This window comes from Antedon mediterranea, chromosome 10, assembly GCF_964355755.1.
Source record: "Antedon mediterranea chromosome 10, ecAntMedi1.1, whole genome shotgun sequence".
Taxonomy (NCBI): Eukaryota; Metazoa; Echinodermata; class Crinoidea; order Comatulida; family Antedonidae; genus Antedon; species Antedon mediterranea.
Window position 1 is genome coordinate 2,246,460 of NC_092679.1, and position 19,025 is coordinate 2,265,484.

General features: G+C 35.1%; 1 protein-coding gene across 7 annotated transcripts in view; it reads right to left on the reverse strand.

The window, feature by feature from the left end:
- Window positions 1-706: 706 nt before the first annotated feature.
- Window positions 707-19,025, reverse strand: part of LOC140059764 (lysosomal-trafficking regulator-like) — a 36,157-nt gene continuing 17,838 nt past the window's right edge. For 3 of the 7 annotated variants that reach the window (XM_072105651.1, XM_072105652.1, XM_072105657.1), the window contains 34 exons: window positions 18,698-18,949; window positions 18,282-18,455; window positions 17,701-17,982; window positions 17,333-17,531; window positions 16,862-17,176; window positions 16,435-16,745; window positions 16,084-16,253; window positions 15,662-15,791; window positions 14,880-15,064; window positions 14,676-14,761; window positions 14,235-14,387; window positions 12,009-12,068; window positions 11,714-11,857; window positions 11,172-11,336; window positions 10,784-10,917; window positions 10,346-10,540; window positions 9,741-9,914; window positions 9,467-9,610; window positions 9,246-9,370; window positions 8,662-8,910; window positions 8,488-8,549; window positions 8,113-8,324; window positions 7,497-7,808; window positions 6,974-7,130; window positions 6,660-6,800; window positions 6,223-6,440; window positions 5,598-5,831; window positions 5,087-5,276; window positions 4,608-4,744; window positions 4,249-4,347; window positions 3,635-3,875; window positions 2,836-2,992; window positions 2,578-2,646; window positions 707-1,980 (listed from right to left, as the gene is read on the reverse strand). In XM_072105651.1, the coding sequence (XP_071961752.1) occupies window positions 1,851-1,980; window positions 2,578-2,646; window positions 2,836-2,992; window positions 3,635-3,875; window positions 4,249-4,347; window positions 4,608-4,744; window positions 5,087-5,276; window positions 5,598-5,831; window positions 6,223-6,440; window positions 6,660-6,800; window positions 6,974-7,130; window positions 7,497-7,808; window positions 8,113-8,324; window positions 8,488-8,549; window positions 8,662-8,910; window positions 9,246-9,370; window positions 9,467-9,610; window positions 9,741-9,914; window positions 10,346-10,540; window positions 10,784-10,917; window positions 11,172-11,336; window positions 11,714-11,857; window positions 12,009-12,068; window positions 14,235-14,387; window positions 14,676-14,761; window positions 14,880-15,064; window positions 15,662-15,791; window positions 16,084-16,253; window positions 16,435-16,745; window positions 16,862-17,176; window positions 17,333-17,531; window positions 17,701-17,982; window positions 18,282-18,455; window positions 18,698-18,949 (6,006 nt within the window). In that variant the 3' untranslated portion in view covers window positions 707-1,850. The remainder of the gene's footprint in view (window positions 1,981-2,577; window positions 2,647-2,835; window positions 2,993-3,634; window positions 3,876-4,248; window positions 4,348-4,607; window positions 4,745-5,086; window positions 5,277-5,597; window positions 5,832-6,222; window positions 6,441-6,659; window positions 6,801-6,973; window positions 7,131-7,496; window positions 7,809-8,112; window positions 8,325-8,487; window positions 8,550-8,661; window positions 8,911-9,245; window positions 9,371-9,466; window positions 9,611-9,740; window positions 9,915-10,345; window positions 10,541-10,783; window positions 10,918-11,171; window positions 11,337-11,713; window positions 11,858-12,008; window positions 12,069-14,234; window positions 14,388-14,675; window positions 14,762-14,879; window positions 15,065-15,661; window positions 15,792-16,083; window positions 16,254-16,434; window positions 16,746-16,861; window positions 17,177-17,332; window positions 17,532-17,700; window positions 17,983-18,281; window positions 18,456-18,697; window positions 18,950-19,025) is intronic. The other 4 variants (XM_072105656.1, XM_072105655.1, XM_072105654.1 and 1 more) reach the window with 4 other exon arrangements.

Sequence of the window (19,025 nt, forward strand, 5' to 3'; positions counted from 1 at the left end):
TTTTCTTTTATTTTTGTTTGTAGATACAAATCAAGTGTCGGTTTCATACAATCGATCTTCTACTCAAAAACATGTTTCTATTGAGAGAATGGTGAAAGCGTACAATGTGGCCAATCCTGCATTCTGTTCTCAATACTGTATGAGTCACAACATGAAGGGCTACAACAAGTGTCTGTCTTTTTCTTTCAATACGATGACTGCTGAATGTAGACTGAGTGATTTGGTACGTGGTAGTGGTAGACATTTAGTGGATGATATTCATGCAGACTATTTTGTACAGAATGAACCATTTGTTAAGTGTACCTGATTTTAAACAAAATTAAGATTGTGGAGAGTAAAGCTCTGTCTACACTATCAAACTAGTTCGACAAAAAAGGTGTGATGTGCCCAAATATGGTAATAATACGCCTAAATATAGTAGTGACATCATCATGTCTATATATGGGCACATCACATTTTTTTTGTCACATAAAGTTTGATAGTGTAGACAGAGCTTAAGACTAAGTTCTCTTATCGTGTAAGTACATTATCAATCAATAATTGGAAAACTTTTGTTATGGTCTACAGGTTGAGGAAAAATTAGCCCCTTTAAAAAAACATTTTAAAATCATGCCCATATATGGTCACATCACATTTTTTTGTTACATAAAGTTTGATAGTGTAGTATAATGTTTCGTGTCAAACAACACATCAAACAGCAAGTAAATGTTTTTATGCCTAGAACTCATTTTATTTTCTTGTTAGTTCAATGTATTCTTGATATACACTCAGTTGCATTATACACTGTATTCATCTATTCTTACTGTTTTCAGTGTAATAATATTTAATATTAATACATAATAATTCTTTAATACAATATTTACACAACAAAAAAAATCGATAATATAACAACTTTATACATTCCATATACATATTTATATAATCATATTTAATATAAAAAAACTCGTATTAACAAGTTATAGTTTTCAAAACAGCACCGCGAGCAAATAATTATCGTTAATTTTTGAATATATCTTGGTTTTGTTGTCATGACAATTATGATGTTATATTGATGCAGGAAAGTAAAAAAAACATGTGATATAGAATAGAAACAGTAGGTATAAAAAAAAAAACCGAGACTATGTATATATGGTAAGATATGGTATTTTTTAATGTACTGGATATATTGTAATTCATTTCAAATTCAATTTGTCAAGTTTTATGTTTTTTTTATCGAGGGCCCTAAATGATCAGTTTCCATTTGAAGCAGGATAGGCTACCCTCAGTAAATATGGTAATAAAAAAAAAAATTAATTACTTTAAAAGCAGATGTTTGTAATTGTCTATTATAGGCCATGTTTCCGCGGCCAAAAATTAATCGATAATGTGCCAGTGGAAACAGGGTTTAAGCGATTCCACTAGAGAAAAATTAACCGATAATTATCTCACTCAAATCGGATAAATGCAATCATTATTAACCTTTTACCTGAAGGACAAATTGTTGCGATTTGATTGGGCATCTGGTTGTTTGTTAATGACTGATCATGTGCACTTTATTGGTTAAAAAATTAACTGAAAATGTTGTTTTGGCTGCGGAAACATGACAATAGAATGACTATCATCATATCTACATCATAGTTAGCTTCACAGATTATTTTATGCTTAATTGTCCAATAATTTAAAGATTTTTCATAAACATAAATCAATTTCTTATTTCTATTTAACTTCTTATTTCATAAAGAGAAAAGAATAATTTTAGAAGAATTCTAAAATAATTCTCAAAACGTTCTTCATTTTGTTAAATTTTATCATAATCTGTAACATAACATTCTTATCTTCGGTTTCATAATTATTTTCAATGCTTTACAAATTTAAATTGACCCCATAAAGGCTTCAAATTTTGGAAGTCTATTTTTGTTTTCATCTTTGCGCCCCCATACTGTAACAAGTCCGTCAGAATCACATGAAAACAAGTAATGGCTGTCCACTGTATAGCACAAACTGTGAATTAAAAAAACAAATATGTATGAAAGAGTGAGGACAACTTTTGTGCTATGCCAGGCAAAATCTAGGAACGGTAAACCATCTAGCTACTGTGTCACTAAATAGTTATAATGTATTTAACTCAAGCCGGAACTGAGCCCATGCTCCTGAAATTGGAAAGCATGTTTAAACCACCAGACCACTCTATTATTATCAAAATAGTGTGGGTGAGTGGCCGAGCGGTTAAGACAGTGGAACCGTAATCACGTAGCCATAACATCGGCAGGGGTTCGAGGCTCACTCGCTCCATGGTTCTGGTGGTAGAACGAGTCTTCTCGGATAATGACTATAAACCGTAGGTCCAGTGTACACAACTTGCTCGTGTGCACTTTAAAGAACCTAGTACATCTTTCGAGACGAGTAGGGGGTTACCCCGGTGTATTAGTACATCACAGCCACTGATCACCAACTGGGCCCTCTGGGAGACAAGTCTTTGACTGAAGAGGTTACCCAGTATAAATATATATTTCAATCAATCAATCAATCAATCAATCAACCCTTGCAATAATTTCAAACACAATATTTCAATAGCATACTAATACTAATGTGTCTTACCTTATAATAGGATTAATAGAAGGTGAAGAGATAGTTCTTACAAGGCTCAAGTCCCATGTGCTCCACAATCTGTAATGAAATAAATATTATTAAGGACATTAAAAAAAAAACAAGAATAAAGCGACGCAAAGTAAAGACGTAGATGCCATGCAAGAAAGTTACACAATGAGAATTTGAATAGTGCATTGCTTGTGATGTCAAATCACTCGCGCTTCCGTCCTTGCGTTGTGTCCTAGTGGGAACCAAGCTTTAACAAACCTTATCAATCCATCACTACACCCAGCTGCTAAAGAGTTGACAGAGATGCCTTCGGGGGCATTGGAGAAGGCAACACACAAGATGGTCATCTCACAGATGATCCTGCCAATTGGGTTACCATTGATGTTCCAGAGGTGAAGAGAGCAAGATCCTGATTCTGAAATAATATCAAGTTGCATGTCAGATTTTCACTTATTAAATGTTACTTGTGTACAAGCCACAACACACACAACCCAGCCAAACACCACCACTCTCACCCTACACATGTTGAAAGTGAGAGCTTCCAATCATGTCAGCAGGCTGGAATAGCACTCAGAATCAGAATCAGAATAATTTCATTAATCTCCAAAAGAGAAATTCATTTGCTCAGAGTTAAAACAAAAATTGATTGGCTGATTTTTTTTATCATGTAATTTTGTGACATATATGTCCTTTGTTACAATTCTCTTTGCTCAAAACATGTCGTAAAATAAACTTATATTGAGGCAGTTTTAACTTATTTCCTGCCTATGCAGCTCTTTGATTTTAAAAATATTAAAATATGTATATATATAAAAATATTAATATCAGAAGGTTTATATAGAAATGATTATAATAAAAAGTACAATAAAAAAAAATATATATATATAAAAATATAAAAAAAAATAAAAACTTGTGATACTTATTGCAGACAAATAATGAGAGCAAATTCTAAAATTGTATACACATGATATATGATAGGACGTTTGATTTCCTTGTATGGCTCAGTTTAAATAAAATGTACTGAAGCACACCACATCTGTTAATAGTCACATTGTACCTTGCATTGCTACTGTGGCTATATCTCCTAGAGTATTGCTAATGGTAGCCGTGGTCACTGCCCCGTTGTGGTCCGATAACGACTGAACATAACAAAGGCGGTTCAAATCCCATATGATGCAAGTTCCATCCAGACTGGTGGTTACCATGATGCTAAATGGTCGCGAGATTACAATGCTTGACACGACGTCAGTGTGGCCATAAAGGCACACTTTATTGCCAACAATCTCGATGCTTGCTTGCTGTGAAAAAAAAAATAATTTAGGTTCAATAATAGACAGAGCCAGATATGAACACCGGACCACAATTTTATGTCATTGCCTTTGCTAAGTGTAAAAAAGCACCAGATCCTCAAATGCACATCTTAAACTCTGTCTACAGTATCAAACTTAATGTGACAAAAAAGATGTGATGTGCCTATATATGGACATGATGATGTCATATCACTATCATATTTAAGCATATCAATACCATATTTGGGCACATCACTTTTAGTAGTCTACACTACAAAAGCAAATATTCAATTCTTTTGGGTATATTACTAACATATTTTGTCAAATCACATTTTTTTTGTCAAACTAGTTTGATAGTGTAGAAAGACCTTTATGTATTTACCTTGTCAGGGTTGTACTTGGTATTGTATGCTGTGATAATTCCAGAGGTAGATCCAGTCAGTAAGAGACGGCAATCAGTCACCGAACTACAGCATGTTATCTGAATATGTAACAAAATATATTTTATTTCAAAGACACTTATTAATTTCAATAATGACAAAATAAAAATAATATATATGATATAATTAGGACAAGTTTCTTGTCACATACAATATACTTTATTATTATTATTATTATTATTATTGTACACTCATCATCAAAAATATTACTGAATCAAAGTATGCTTTCTGGTCTACCATCATGAATTCAGAATTGGAAAGAAATTAAAGAATGTGAATTTTATGAGAAACAAATACATACCTTGTCTTTCTTGTTGGTGTGTAACAGGTTGACAGAAGCCATCTTTGGTTTATGCTTCAGACGTAGGATGCCATCAGGGTGATCCCAGCTAGCTATACCAGACCACTTGATGTCCACAGCATTCACGCCACTCACTCCTATATAAAGTTCACATATTAATATCAAATAAATAGTATAGTCAAAATAATAGTATACAGTCAAGCATGTGTGTTGTTGTGGCCTAGCCCTAGTCTACACTATCAAACTTTATGTGACAAAAAAATGTCCATATATGGACATGATGATGTCATATCACTACCATATTTGGGCATATCACTACCATATAAGTTTGATAGTGTAGACAGAGCTTAAGAGAATTTAACTTGGATCATGCACTCTAAATAGCCTTGCACACAGTAAACTTTTTTAATTAAAAGCTTTACTTTATGTCTTTGTAATTCAAAATGTACTACGACTTAAGACCATAAGTAGGTACTTACCCTTCTCCTTACTGTACATAACCAGTAAGCACTGATTGGCCGATACACCACAAACGCCTCCTGTAGGCAAAGGGACAAGTTGTTTCGCTGGTACTGGGTAGGTTTGTTGCAAACGTATTTCAGGCTCACCAAGGGCTGGTGATCCGACGTATCCACCCCATCGAATGTTCTCAACACTACTCACAGGGCTCTATAAGAAGGAATAAAACGTTAAGGATTTATATAAACAGCTGTTGTGTCTAAATCTCTACTTTGACTATAATATCTTTTTCACACTGCCTAGAAAAATTCCGGAGTTTACACAGACACACACTGGGGCACACATCATACAAAAGACATGTGATAATGCCCTGGTGTGGGTAAAGCTGTCTACACTATCAAACTTTATGTGAAAAAAAAAAAATCACACTTTTTTTGTCAAACTAGTTTGATGGTGTAGACAGAACTTTAACTCTATAGTTTTGCTAGGCAATGTGAATGGACTACAGGTCTAAATTGTATCAGAAATTACCTGAGTGTTTTCATGGGGAGGAGGTGCTATAATTTTAGCGCCCATCCTCCTAGATGCCATATGTGCTAGGCCTGCCAGGCTTGCTGCTTCAGACAGTTTCTCTCGCTCAAAGCGTTGCGGGTGAGGTTGACGGAACAACTGTTTAGGAGTCTGACCATACGTCTTGATCATTGTTTCCAACGCTCGCCTTTTAAGAGGATCTTCCATCTTTGTTGTATCAATTCCGAAATAAGTCTGAAACAAATACAAAATTAGAAAAAATTACTTTACTATGAAGCAACTTAATTTTCTTTAACATTTTATTTATAGTATTTTCCTTTCCATAAACAAACAAAAACAACAAACAAAAATCAAAAACAAAGATTAAACTATGAAGCAACTTGAATTTTTACATTTACTGTAGCAAGCTCCAAACTAGTTTGACAAAAAAAGTGTGATGTGCCCAAATATAGTAGTGATATGCTCAAATATGGTAGTGATATGATACCATCATGTCCATATATGGGCACATCACATAACATTTGATAATGTAGACAGAGCTTTACATTACTAGGTGGAAACTAATTAAATTCAATCTGGCTATACGTTGAAACTGAATGATTTTTTTAGATGAAAAATTACTTACGGCCGGATGGAAGACATTGATAGCCTCCTTAGCGCTGTCTCCTTTTTGTTTGTAGCCAAACACAAGATCTATCCAACTGTTGATGAATTGTGAGACGTAAGACGACTCTAGAGCTTGGCGGTGGATGAGAACAAACAGTCGTGGACTACCTTGACACCAAATGGGCAACGTCACATCGTCAACTCGCGCGCCATTCTGTCGGCAACCAAAGTTAAAACCTGTAAGAAAAAAATATATACATAGTATATGTTGTACATCTGACCAACATCTTCATGTCTCATCTGAAGGTTATGTAGAAAAAATGCTCTTCATTTAAAGAACTATTCAATTATTGACAATTCCCAATTATACTGTAAACCACCATACAGAAACCTTTTAATTAAACACCACTCCATTTTAATGACAATCTACACATTCCAAAAAAAAACTTAACCTACCTTCTTTATTAACAAGAAACTCAGGAAGGAAAAAGAATTCTGGGATAAGTTCTTTGACATCGGAGGCAGACTGAAAGGATGAAAGGCGCCAAGCTGTCTCAACCGAGTGGAATGTACGATCAGGTATGTCAAAGTGGTTGTCTAAAAATATAACAATAATAACACAGTCAAAGTCATTCACAAAAACAGTATACAAAAGAATACTATTTTTGAAGCAAGAAATTGTAATTTGTCTGAATAAAGATTACAGTGTTTTGACCTTGTTTGACCTTTAAAATGTATAAAGTTTGATTGGATTGGCCAAGATTAATTACCTTGGTATTGTAGAAACATCTTGGTAAATGGCGGTAGCCGTACCAGGTATTGTAGGGTTGTACCACTATTTGAATAATGTGAGCCATAGTGGAATGGTCCAATTAGGTTGCCCTCAACTTCATTTCTTTCTTGTTTCAGAAACTCTTCCTTCAGCAACTGAAAATAACATAATACAATAAAGTAATTTAATTAATACTGTGAAATATAAATATAATATCAAAATATTAATAAGAAGGTGTACTGAAAGCAGATCCGCATTACAAAATATAAACATAAAATAAACATTTAAAAGGGGGGGGGGGGGGGGGGCATGTTTCCAGAAAAAGTAGCACATTGATCCTTGTCTAAACTATCAAACTTAATGTGATATGCCCATATATGGACATGATGATGTCATATCACTATCATATTTAAGTATATCACTACCATATTTGGGCACATCACACTTTGTTTGTCAAACTAGTTTAATAGTGTAGAGAGAGCTTTATGAGCTTAAAGAACTACAAAGTTGAGATATTGTACCTTGTATTGTTCAACGAAGCGTGAAGCCATTGCGTTGGTTTGTACAGAAATCGGTTTGACCAAATCACGGTATATTTCCTGCGACTCCAAATCAATTACCGTACTCGTGTAGTCACGAAGGATGAACGGAAACACAGGATACTGCATCAGATCATTAAACGAACGTCCAGCGGTCTTATTAAGTTGAGTAAGGTATTCGTAGTTGGTGATTTGACCATTGCGCCATATTTGGGTCACTAGTGATATGTCGTTGACCTCAATAAGGTTTGGTAAATCTTTAGCCATCATCTTCTGAATAACAATGTCTCTTTCCTACAATAAGTGAGATAATACAAAGTTAACATGGATGCCTCCCAAAGCTGTCTACACTAAACTAGTTTGACAAAATAAGTGTGATGTGTCCAAATATGGTAGTGATATGACATCATCATGTCCATATATGGGCACATCACATTTTTTTTGTCACATAAAGTTTGATAGTGTAGACAGAGCTTTAGATTAAAACATTGTAATATAAACAATTAATTGCATATGCTATATTCACATGTATCTATTGCATGAAATTTCAACATGTTTGTATTATACAGTATACCACATTGAAATACCTAATACCTACCTTTTGGTTTTCAAAAGAGAGAAGAAACGTTTTGCCATTTATGAGAAACACCTCGACAGCATTATCACGTAACTGGTTCCAACGAGGTAGGATCTCTTTGATGTCTTCATACAGCCATGACAGGGTCATTACTTCACGATCTCCTAGAACAACTTGTGTTACATTGGTGTCCATGATTGGTTCATCTCCAACAAAGTACATGGTATTTAGACCTTTAGACCAATCAAAATAAAGGACACAAAATAAGTTAAATATTCTAGATTGCCTTACATATTATGAGTGATTATAATAAACAAAATTTCTACTTATTTCCAGTATCTATAAACTAAAGACAATTTAGACTAATATATTGAATAAAATGATAAGAATACACACCAAGCAAGATTTCTCCTTGTGTTTCAGCTGCTGGTGTGACATTTAAACAAGGACAAGTGTGTCTGAATAAACAAACAATAAGTACATTGAATTAAGACACTATTCTGTAAAAAGGCAAGTACAGTACACATAAAATATAATAGAATAGAAGGGAAATAAGAACAAAAAATGTACCTAATCTGTTCATTTTCTTGGAGTTTTCTTTTCAGTTCATCAGCATCAGAAGGATTGATGACATCCTGAAAGAGGTATTCCAGCGGAGATCCAGGAACCGTGTTGGACTTCTTTCGGGAACCTTCCAAGATGAACTCATCGCTGATTCCAAGATGACATCGCTGCAGACGACAACGAACACGACCTGGACCCTCGGTGGGGTCAAGTTGCCAAGAAGTGGGATAACAATCTGGAGTGTACCAAACAGCTCTGAAAAAAAAAACAACACACTTTATTGTTTAGTCACAAATAGTGCCCATATATGGACATAATGATGTTATACCACTACCATATTTGGGCATATCACTACCATATTTGGGCATATCACTACCATATTTGGGCATATCACTACCATATTTGGGCATATCACTACCATATTTGAGCACATCATACTTTTTATGCCAAACTAGTTTGAAAGTGTAGATACAGCTTCAGGCTATGTGTCACATATTATGAAAGACCAATTTTTTTTTAAATTTACGCTTTAATGACCACAGGGCATAATTTTATTATCAAATGTCAATTAATATTATTGTAAAACTGACCTCTCATGGGCAAGTTGTTGAATAATGTCCTGCCAACCTGTCCTTGCATCCAGGGTCCGAGTTATCATGTGACGTAGATGATCATAGAGCCTTTTCCGTAGTGTATGTTGATAAGAGGAAATTCTCTGCAAAGAAATATTTTGAAGAATATAGTAATATATATATATTTTTCCATTAACGAAATATAGTGCATTATCATACATAGTTTATGGTCTCACTACCTGTGTAACATCCATTGCTGAATTGTACACTTCTTTCAGTATACTCTCTTGTTTCGGGATCTTTCTTGATCTTAACGCCGATAATTTTGACCTGAAGTATTTATGTTTAATAATTCGAATCTCACTTTTCGCAAACATCATTCTCTGTAAATAAATACAATCAGTAGTTTGATTATAAAATATCTAAAACCAACACCTAAAGCATACATACAGAATATATAACACAGATTACGTAAAACAGAACATTTAGTGTATAACGGCTCATTCTTCTTACCTTATGGACTTCATCCAATACACGCTTGTCTTCTGTTTCTGGAGGGATATGTTCGAATCCTAAGGCAGCCATCATCTTTTGTATGGTAAGTGCAAGCTGTAATTCTTGCGGATTTAAAAATGAGCTGTACTTACTTAGGAGATCATATAAGAAGAGATGGGTGAAGTTATTGTGCTGAAAAGAGAAATTTGGAATAAAAATAATAATCATATTTATTTGTCAAATCTTGCCAGGAGCAAGCAATAGGCACGTTGAACAGATTTTACCTCTTGCTTCAATATTGAGACATTTACCACAGTAAATATGACTTTAAAGACTACAGATAAACTACTACAGAATTCCAATCTAAACAAGATCATTACATCCAATAATATAGTTAAACATTGTGTACTCTATTTCTAACAAAAAATGTCAATATTCTATCAACTAAAGCTGAAGTATAGTTGTTATCTCGGGACCATTCTATTGTCACCACCAGATAGACTCTCTTCATCAAGGCTTCTATGTATAGATGAATGTTTGTGAGCAGGAACGCTAGTAGACCAAACCCAGTACCGTTTTGATTTCACAATCATTCGGGAAATTACCTCACGATGAAATCTTACCTCATGTTGCAGGACATATTCTAAGAAATCCTTGGCTCGTTTCTTTGTCGCAATTTGTAAGCTGAGCACTCTTGCGTGAAGTGGTTGCTGTGGCGACAACAAGTGAATAAACAAACGGCTGAGCTGTAATCGTATCGTGTCTCGTGATGACCACAAAACGCTCTCCCATTGCGATCGTTTTCCTCGTTTTTGCTCCTACAAAGTTTGATAGATAGTAAAAAGATTACAAACATAAACTGTGCAGTGGACAATGCAGGACTTTTTGTCTATACTATCAAACTAGTTTGACAAAAATAGTGTGATGTGCCTAAATATGGTAGTGATATGCCCAAATATGGTAGTGATATGACAACATCATGTCCATATATGGGCACATCACATGTTTTTGTCACATAAAGTTTGATAGTGTAGACAGAGCCTAACGATTAGCATACTTACCATAGTGGATATAAGGCTGTTGACGAGTAAGGAATACAAATCACTAAGTAACAGATCTTGGAAGGTATCAAGCTGGTTCTTAGTTGAAGACCACATCAAAGCATCTGGAGACTTTGGCAGAATTAACTTCGGTTCTAGAAATTCAGAGGAATTATAGTAAAATTCTTCATTTGTGTATTATATTCAATATTAAATAATAAATATGAGATAATGATTGTGATTTCATGAAAACATCTTATTTTCTCTCTTTCATTATGCTCTGTATGTGCCCATATATGGACATAATGTCATATCAGTACTATATTTGGGCATATCACTACCATATTTGGGCACATCACACTTTTTGACTAGCTTGATAGACAGAGCTTTAAATAGGCGTTCTTTTTACCTGTCATGATTAAAAGATTAACACCAATTTTACAAAGTTGTTGAAATCTTTTCACAATATCTTGTTCAGATGCGACTTGTTGGCCAATATGCTTCTTGTGACCTTTGGCCTCTTCATTGCGTTGCAGTCTTAACATTGTATCAAGGTAGACAGAGTATCTTTGATCTGTCGAAAAAAAGAAACAAATTGTACTAAAGTTTGCATATAATGGTACACAATGAGAAATATGTGTGGAACTAGCCTTAAAGCCCCTGGGCTTATTTAAGTTTTTCCAGCATAAGTGCATTGTACTTTTTAAAATTAATTCTCATTTTTATTATTACATAATTATCTATCTTATAAAAATCACACTGAATTGAAGTATAATCATTCCTAGAAACCGAGCCTCGTGATTGGTTATTCTACTAGTTTTTATTTACGCTGCAAGTACATTTACAGATGTAACCCTGCCTCACAAATTAAAATAAATAATAATTTAATTCAGTATACACTATTATATGTAGTAACAAAAATAATTTTCTGTATAAATAAAATTCCTGTACCTTCACTTAAAGGTAGGGCTGCCTTAGTCTTGCCTCCAATTTGTGACTGAGGTTCTAGCAGAGTTTCTTTAGACGAACCGATCATTTGGGATTGAGACCTTACTCGAGATGGGCTATGTGTAACATGGCCTCTGGTAAAGTCTGCTACAAAAGATAAAAGTTCAATATGTTTAAAAAAGCTGAGGAATAATTTTAAGTCTTGCTACGGAAGTATGGTGATGATTGATTCATTACAAAAAAGAAATAAAAAACAATGAATACTGATATATTAGAATGAATGAAAATAATGATAGACCTGGTCGTCCATTATTGACAGGCGCCCTCTGGCGGAATTTTGATTCCTCATATTTTCGTTCTGAAATAATTAACACACATGAATGAAGCATGAATTAGTAGATGAAAAATGAATGAAGATAAAATGGTCGTCATATTGGAACATCATATGGCTATAATATTGCTTGTCATGGTCACAGCATGAACATCACATGGCTTGGCATGGTAGAGCATGACCATATATGAATATCATGTGACTTCTCCGATTAGAATGTGATTATTATAAGATAAATATAAAAGTTAAAGATGTATTGTCCCTTTAACCAATTCCAAAAAAAGATTTCAACAAAAAGTGGATCATTTTGAAGCATCATAATAGTTATTAGTACATCACAGCCACTGATCATAACTGGGCCCTCTGGGAGACCAGTCTTTGACTGAAGAGGTCGCCCAGTATAAATATTAAAAAAAAAAAAAATTTCAAAATATTAAATTTCATCAAAAATTAGTCGAAAAAAAAATAATTTAACTAAAATACAGACATTTTTTTGTTAAAAAAATTACTTTGACTTCTAGTCAAAGTTTTCGATCAAAACATATCTCATAATGCAACGCACTTGTTTGGCTACTCTGTATGCATAATCATAAAACTTCTCAACCGTGACGAGTTGTAAACAATCCTAATTAGCATCATGCATAATGCATACTCGTGGTTTGAAATCTTTGTTTACTTTCACTCGCAACGATTTTCCAGACGAAATGTAATCAAATTAATTTACCTGTTAACAGTGGCGTATCCAGGATTTTGAAGTTGGGGGGGGGGGGGGGGCCGGGAATTGCCAATTTGCCGACAAAATTGGTGTCATTATCTGTACATACACGACGTCTATGATCAATATATGTTCTAGGATTACATAGTCATATTGTCTTATATGGGATAATGATGCAAAATTAAAACCAAACCAACATTATCTGTTAGTATGTTGTATTCATATTACAATAAAGAAAGAATTAGGAAAATCTGATTTGTAGTTTTCGAAATATAGGGTCTAAAACATCGCCGAAAATGATCGTTTTTAGCCACGAAAGAAGTAAAACAATTTGCAGCCGCAGTCGACAATTCTATTAACTACGCCATTTTTGGTTAAAATAATTACATATAATTACGTTTTTTAGTAATTTATTTTATATATCACCATTGGAAATATCAATAAAACATGTTATTAAATGCTTATAAAATATATAAAGTTGTTTACTTAACGGAATTCGGACAAATTCATTGCTCTAACTTTGTGTAACGATCAGAGAGATTCATGGTACACGCGCGAGAGAAAACATTCCGCTGCGGGTGATTCGCATCCACCAATCAAATCAGCTAGAATCCTAAATCATTCAACCGTGAGCAATGCCAATCGCGAGAAAGCTCAGCTTTGATTGGCTTACGATGACATCATATCACACAATGGTGGTTTTGTAGTTGAGCCTCACGGAATATTCTGTTCCAAAAATGAAATACATGGATATTTTTTATGGTATATGTGCTTTTTATTTAAAAATTTTGAATAATAAAGGCCTCATATCGAGAAAAAAAAACGGGTTTTTGGCACTTATAATAAATATATCTTAGACAAAAAAGCACATGGCATGTGGAACTATATAATCTCTTAGCGTAGGAAGACATAAAAATCCCAGGTCATGAGAGGCTCAACTGCATGCAAAAACAAGGTTTTAGGGTAAGGTCAAAGACTTGAGTAAACAATCTACCGCGTACGGCCGTACGTACGTGCTACACATTTTTTACGTGTTTCGTTAGATGTAATGAAAATAAAAAATAGTTGATCTGAAGGGATCAATGATGATATGATATGTAAATAAACAAACACTCAAAAGAATTATGTTTACAGTGCAATTATTGTCAGAATAAATAGTTTATTTTTTTCCCCGGCACCTTTGTTTGCCGACGGCCGCAAAATCAGGGGGGGGGGCCCGGGCCCCCGGCCCCCCTACTGGATACGCCACTGCCTGTTAATTACGTAAACTTGTTGTTTTTGGCTCAAATTTTCGACATAAAGTGAATAACTTTAATATTACTTTGATATGGCCCATTTAAATTTAGAATATTTTGACTTTCATTTTTTGGGTTTCAAGGGACAATACAACAAAATGAGAAAATGTTGAAAACTATTATTGATATTGTTAAATAATAAATAAATGATTTCTGTTATTTGAACTTTAATAAATTGCAAACCTGAATAACTGATACTCCTAATAAAAGACGACTTCCACACACGTGATACAGCTGATTCCTGTTGACAGGACGTAGCCTGCATGTGACTGAAAACCTCACGTACGATGTAACACTGCGTTTCATGGAACACCTCTACCGGAAAGCTGTGTTCACCTGCGAAATGGAATCAGAATCAGAAACAGTCGATATATGGCAATATAGAAAAATATGTTTAAATGTGGTCACCTAAAATGTGATATAGAATCATTTATTCTTGTTGTAGTTAGAACCTACAATAGTACCATAAAGCTCTGTCTACATTATCAAACTTTATGTGACAAAAAATGTGATGTGCCCAAATATGGACATGATGATGTCATATCACTACCATATTTAGTCATATCAGTACCATATTTAAGCGTATCACTACCATATTTGGGCACATCACAGTTTGAAACTTACCATAAGTTGTGTTGTGCTCATGCTCTACACCGCTGAGTAATGTCATCACATCGTCAAAATAGTCCATGTTCTGTTGAATACTCAGGCTATATAAATATAAAACGTTAATTTTATAAATGTTCTGTGACTTTCATATTTGCCTAGGCAGAGGTTTGGGCTCTTTGGAGTGCCCTTCTAGTTTATATCATACTTTTTTTGTCTTACCTGCATGCTCGTATTACAATGCAGGTTAGAAAATGCTGGATGTCAGAAATCAAAAGCTTTAAGTCTTCACTGCAAACACCTAGCGACAATGGCTTAGTAGACAGTGCCGTCAATACATTACACAACGTTTCATTAATTCCATTTTCCAACATAACAACAGCCAGAGTGTTCACTCCTTCAAACAACTATTTTAAAAATAAATTGTAATACAATCAAATTCACTTTATTTTAATTTATATTCAGGTGGAGGGAGGGGGAGATTTGTCTAACAAATAGATGGAGGAGATAACAACAAAGCAAAGTTTCTAAAAGATGTTGCGTCAGCTTTACCAAAAAAAAGAGGAAGGCGGAAGAGACCCAACACAACAAACCGAAAAAAAAAACAAGCAAATGAATATGAAACTATGAAAATGTGAATTGGTGCGAGTAAGTGACCAATCGGTTAAGACAGTGGAACCGTAAGTACGTAGCCATAACATCGGCAAGGGTTCGAGGCTCACACGCTCCATGGTTCTGGTGGTAGAACAAGTCTTCTCGTCTAAGGACTATAAACCATAGGTCCAGTGTACACATCCAGTTCATGTGCACTTTAAAGACCCTAGTACATCTTTCGAGATGAGTAGAGGGTTACCCCGGTGTGCTAGTACACACTGGGAGTCCAGTCTTTGACTGAAGAGGTTATCCGTATAAATAAATACCAAATTCTAACAGTATTGTTTTTAAGCCGATTCATCTTTGCCACGATGTTTTAAGTTCTATTATTATTATTATATTTAGCTTACATGTAAGAACATGCACACTGCATTGTGACAGAGAGGTGGATCATGAACGCAGTTTTCCAGAAGAGCAATAGCTGGGATGAGGGACATCTGATGGAAGTTGTCAATGTCTTGCAAGTCCATTGGGTTGTAACTGAAAGACATTTAAATTGAAATAATAAGAAAACAAAATTAACCAAAGATCAAGCAACATAGTGGAGCTGTAGCTTGGTGGTTTACATGCTTGCCTTCTAATCCAAAGGTCCGGGGTTCAATCCTGACCTAGTGCAGGGTTGTAACTCATGCCTTTTTCAACTCCCCTCCCTAAGCCTCAAATGAGGATTGGCGAGATACTCGTTGCTGAATGCTGAATTTCTTATTATTAAGAAATAAAGGAGAAAAACACAGAAGACATTTATTTAATCGCTTTTAAGAATACAACATACCTTTGACTTAAATCCACTGGTTTACCAAAAGTGATTGTTAGACAAGCTTCAAATAATTCCCGAGTCGCTGGGTATTGATGAAGCTGATTGGCTAAAAGGTTAAATCCTCGCATTTTTAGAAACGCCTCAAGTTGTCCTTCGTCAGCTCGGAGGAAGAACACCTCCAAAAGCTGAGTAAAATAACAGAAATATATTTAAGGTAACTGGCCAATCAACATACTGGAAAGGATAAACATATTTACCAAGTATTTGGACTTTTGAAAAAAACGAAAAGGTGGGTAATTAGTAAATGGATTGATGAAAGATAAAGTATAAACTTTGAGTGAATGAATGAGTGAGGAGAGACTGTACCTTAACAATGTTAACTCTGACATCATTATGGGCATGGTGAGCAAGAACCAGGAGTAAGTCTGGTTTGATAATTATCCCGATGATCTTCTGACGGCTGGCATCGGGCATTGATATGATTGCACCAAAGAGAAGCTTCAAAAGACCAGAACAAAGCAGCGCCAATTGGAGCTCTTTCATACAGCTGGCATCGAGGGTGTCAAAGCTGGAGTTGTCACGATTCACCAGATTGCTGGAGTCATCAAGATCTACTGAAGAGGTGACAGAGTTAGTATCTGGAGTTGCAATGACAAGGAATTCATCAAGAACAAAATCTAAAAATTAAGAAAGAACACAGGAAAGCTAAAAGCTTTTTCTTTAAACTTTTCATTTAAGATGACACAATGGATTACTAAGAAACTAAACTTCAATAAAATCACTCCAAATTTACCTTGTGGAGTCTTTATATCAGATGATGAAACCAGTGTATCTCCATCAACCTTTGATTGCGTTTCCTCAACTCCATTTTCCACTGCATCCAGGCCAGTATCTTCCTTCTCTTTGACATCTACTGGAGGTGTTCCTGGCACATCTGAATTCGACTCCTGGCGAGCCCAACTACTACTATCAGTTTCTGAGACACTTTCAGAGTGCATTAAGGAAGACTTTCTTGGAGTACTGGTCAACAGTGAATTGGAGTTGTCACTGTACAGTTGGTAATGAGGATTAGTCTGTTGGAAGATTGTCTTTGAATCCTGTTGAAAACCTACAATTAAGAGAGTAAGATTTATTTTTGGGAAACCACCTGTGCCACAAAAAAAAAAAACCACACAAGCTACTAAAGTGGAGCAGTAGCTTTCAACAATTAAGTTTGCTCCTAAAGAGAAGATGACTACATTTATACATTTTTTCAAAACTGTACCTGTGTGTAGCGTGAAATAGAAGCTAGCTTTCGCATGACAGATGAATGTTTGTATTGCTGGATGAACCGCTAAAAGGAAGTCGCAGACTTCGGCGATGAGGTGCGTCTCTGGTGGGCTTCCCATGATGGCCTTGATAATGTTGACAATGGAGAAACACACAGCACCCGGAAACACAGTTACTGATTCATTATTTTGCTCCTGTAAGACACGCAAATGGCTATAGATATTTAATACCATTTACACTATAGTACATCCAACTGTATGCTATCTGAGTCTTTATGTACACAATAGTGAATGTTCTTTATTGCACAAACTCACAATCAACATCATTAACCTACAGATTAGAATTATGCTTTTGAAAACTTACCCTAATAATCATTAAAAGCTTATCCACTATATTCAAGCTTTGAAGCTGAGCAACGTTGAAGCTCCTATGCCTGTGGTCTTCACGTATCAGCACCTCTATGACGTGGTAAAGCGTCTCCCATACACCATGTTCAGCATTCTCCCACAGCTTCCAGGCCAGGATGAGGTACACCAATAGATGGTTAGACTTAATGACAGCCTGGCTGTTTTTGTTTACATTGTATTGGTTTGTTAAACTACAATATGTTAGGATACTGTCACTGCAACAGGAATCCAGTAAAATCTGGAAGAAAATCATTAATCATTAAGGTATCGTTACTTCTTAAACTCTGTCTACACTATCAAACTAGTTTGATGTGCCCAATATGGTAGTGGTATGCCCAAATATGGTAGTGATATGACATCATCATGTCCATATATGGGCACATCACATTTGTTTGTCACATAAAGTTTGGTAGTGTAGACAGAGTTTAAAAGACCCATACACATGGGACTATTCCAATGTCTACACAACCGGCAGCTGGCAATATCTGAATCAATCTTCATGCCTAAAAAAGATGATAATTCACCAACAATAAGTACCTTTAAAACCTGATATCCCACAATGCAAGATGATGACATAAGAACTTTGCCTAGCAACGCTGGTCCAGAGATTGATCTGAAATCATTGGCTAATGACTGGCTGCCCTTGAGTAATTGGAATAAAACTTTAAGAGCTTTTGCTTGAACCTGACCTTCGCTTGTTTTTTCAACAACCTGAAAAATTAGATTTTTTATTTAAAACATTTAAAAAAACTATTTCATTATTCATTTGGTATTTAAGGGATTTGAAAATAATGTTTATTATATTGAATTTTACATTTTGGCAATAATTTACAGTACACCTCTACTTTTTTATTTTTGTTTGAGGATGAGTTATGACTATGAATCTGAGCTATTCCATTTTCCCTCAGAGGGGTGTATATCTTAAAAATGATGTATCATAGAATTGACTTTACCCTGGCAAACAAATACAAGAAGACAGAAATGCCTCCCAACTCATGGACAGCAGCCTGCATATCCCTGTAAACATGACTTTCAATAGAACACAGTTTGTTCACTTCAACTCGAACAGGTGTCTTAAGAAGGGCATTGGACAGAGTTTTTGAGCCAGACAGCATCCACGAAAGAGGTTTTTGAGTCTGAGACGAAGCCTTGTAGCAACTGAAGATGTTACCATCACATGGTGAGAACGAGGCCAGGAAACATTCCTAGAAAATTTAAAAGAAAATATTTATATATTATGTCATCAGTCAGACCATATAGGACAGTGTACTCCTTATCAAT